The sequence below is a fragment of the Austrofundulus limnaeus genome, unplaced genomic scaffold, assembly GCF_001266775.1.
Source record: "Austrofundulus limnaeus strain Quisiro unplaced genomic scaffold, Austrofundulus_limnaeus-1.0 Scaffold256, whole genome shotgun sequence".
NCBI lineage: Eukaryota > Metazoa > Chordata > Actinopteri > Cyprinodontiformes > Rivulidae > Austrofundulus > Austrofundulus limnaeus.
This window is the reverse complement of record NW_013952658.1, coordinates 12,419-13,796: the sequence shown is the minus strand read 5'-3', so window position 1 is coordinate 13,796 and position 1,378 is coordinate 12,419. Positions and strand designations below refer to the sequence as shown.

The following is a 1,378-nucleotide window of genomic DNA, read 5'->3' as shown; positions in this document are numbered from 1 at the left end:
GTGTGTGTGTGTGTGTGTGTGTGTGTGTGTGTGTGTGTGTGTGTGTGTGTGTGTTACCTCTTTGCCCAGAGGCATGCCACTGCCCAGAACAAAGATGATGCCAATGAATTTGGCCACAAAAGTTTTAAAGCTGAGATGTTCCTTCAGCACCACTCCCCGCATGATTGTCCTCATCTCTGGAACACCAGAGCCTGCAGGACAGACAAGGAATAGGTGAATTTTTGTGAAAGACTCTGAGTTACAACCACAAAAGAAAAAAAATCATCTCAGGGCCCGTAAAATGAATTGAACTTGCTGTTCCAATACTTTTGGAGTGGACTAATTTTAGCCACAGACAGAAATGAGGCCACTACGCACCAGTACCACTGAATCCTCTGATCACTACCAAGGGCACAATGACTGAGACGGACTGAGCTGGGGTTGGAACCGGAAACCCACTCATTAAAGGACAACTCCCCCACCTCCTACTGCTGCCTTAAAGATACCAACCCAGCTTTATTGAAAGTTTCAATAAAATCCATCCAGCAGTTAATTTCAAACAGGCTGAGTTAATGCTGACATTTATATACAGTATAATTAATTAAGTTTTACAGAAAGGTCTCGTGCAATGAGTAGCAGTTGGAAGAAGTTACACTCAGCTACTGTCATACCACATTTTAGAATAATATACGTAAAATTGATTGCATTATAACCATTTTGTGTTTTCTAAGACAACTTGGCTGCAGCTGCCATCTTGAACTTGATTGGCTCCTGAAGATAATCAGAGACTGTATTTAATACTAAGCACTTGTTGGATGAACATTTGAGGTTTGGTTTGACCTTTCTTTTTGAAAAAAAAAAAAACTGACGATCTTCAATGATGTATTTCAAATGTTGTATTTGTCAACCAGTGTTTTTCATAGTAGGGGCTGAGGCCCCCTGGGGGTGGATGGGGTGGGTGTGGCACCAGGTGACACTTGTTTATTGGTTTGAAAGGGTGGTCCTGAGGCAGAAGTTAATACTGTTTCGGGGGTCATTGCATAGAAAAGTTTGGGAACCCCTGATCCAGACTGTAGGAGGGATTTATTAAAGGGATCCCCCATTAGTTGTAACATTAGACTTTATATAATAAACATATACTTTAACTGTAAAATAAAGACTGTAGAAATAGGTAGGCTATTCATTTTTTATCATTTTTAAACTAAAAGTTTAAAAATATATTACACAGACGGGGCCATTTTATTTACATGCAAAGCATTCTGGGTAAATAATGACATCAACTAGGTCATCAGTGTGAGACTGCTAGCGAGCTATATCCACCCTGAAGGTTAATCTTGGACAATATCTGATGATCGACTCTTTTAAATGAAACCAGAGAGCGTTGACAGAGAGGAGAAGG

At 40.3% G+C, this 1,378-nt stretch overlaps 1 protein-coding gene across 1 annotated transcript in view; it reads right to left on the bottom strand.

Annotated features, from left to right (window-relative positions):
- Positions 1-1,378, bottom strand: part of LOC106526060 (chloride channel protein 2) — a gene marked incomplete at both ends in the record, with an annotated part of 63,528 nt that overhangs the window by 54,172 nt on the left and 7,978 nt on the right. Inside the window, 1 exon segment of the mRNA XM_014020520.1 lies at positions 58-191. Within this exon segment, the coding sequence (XP_013875974.1) occupies positions 58-191 (134 nt within the window).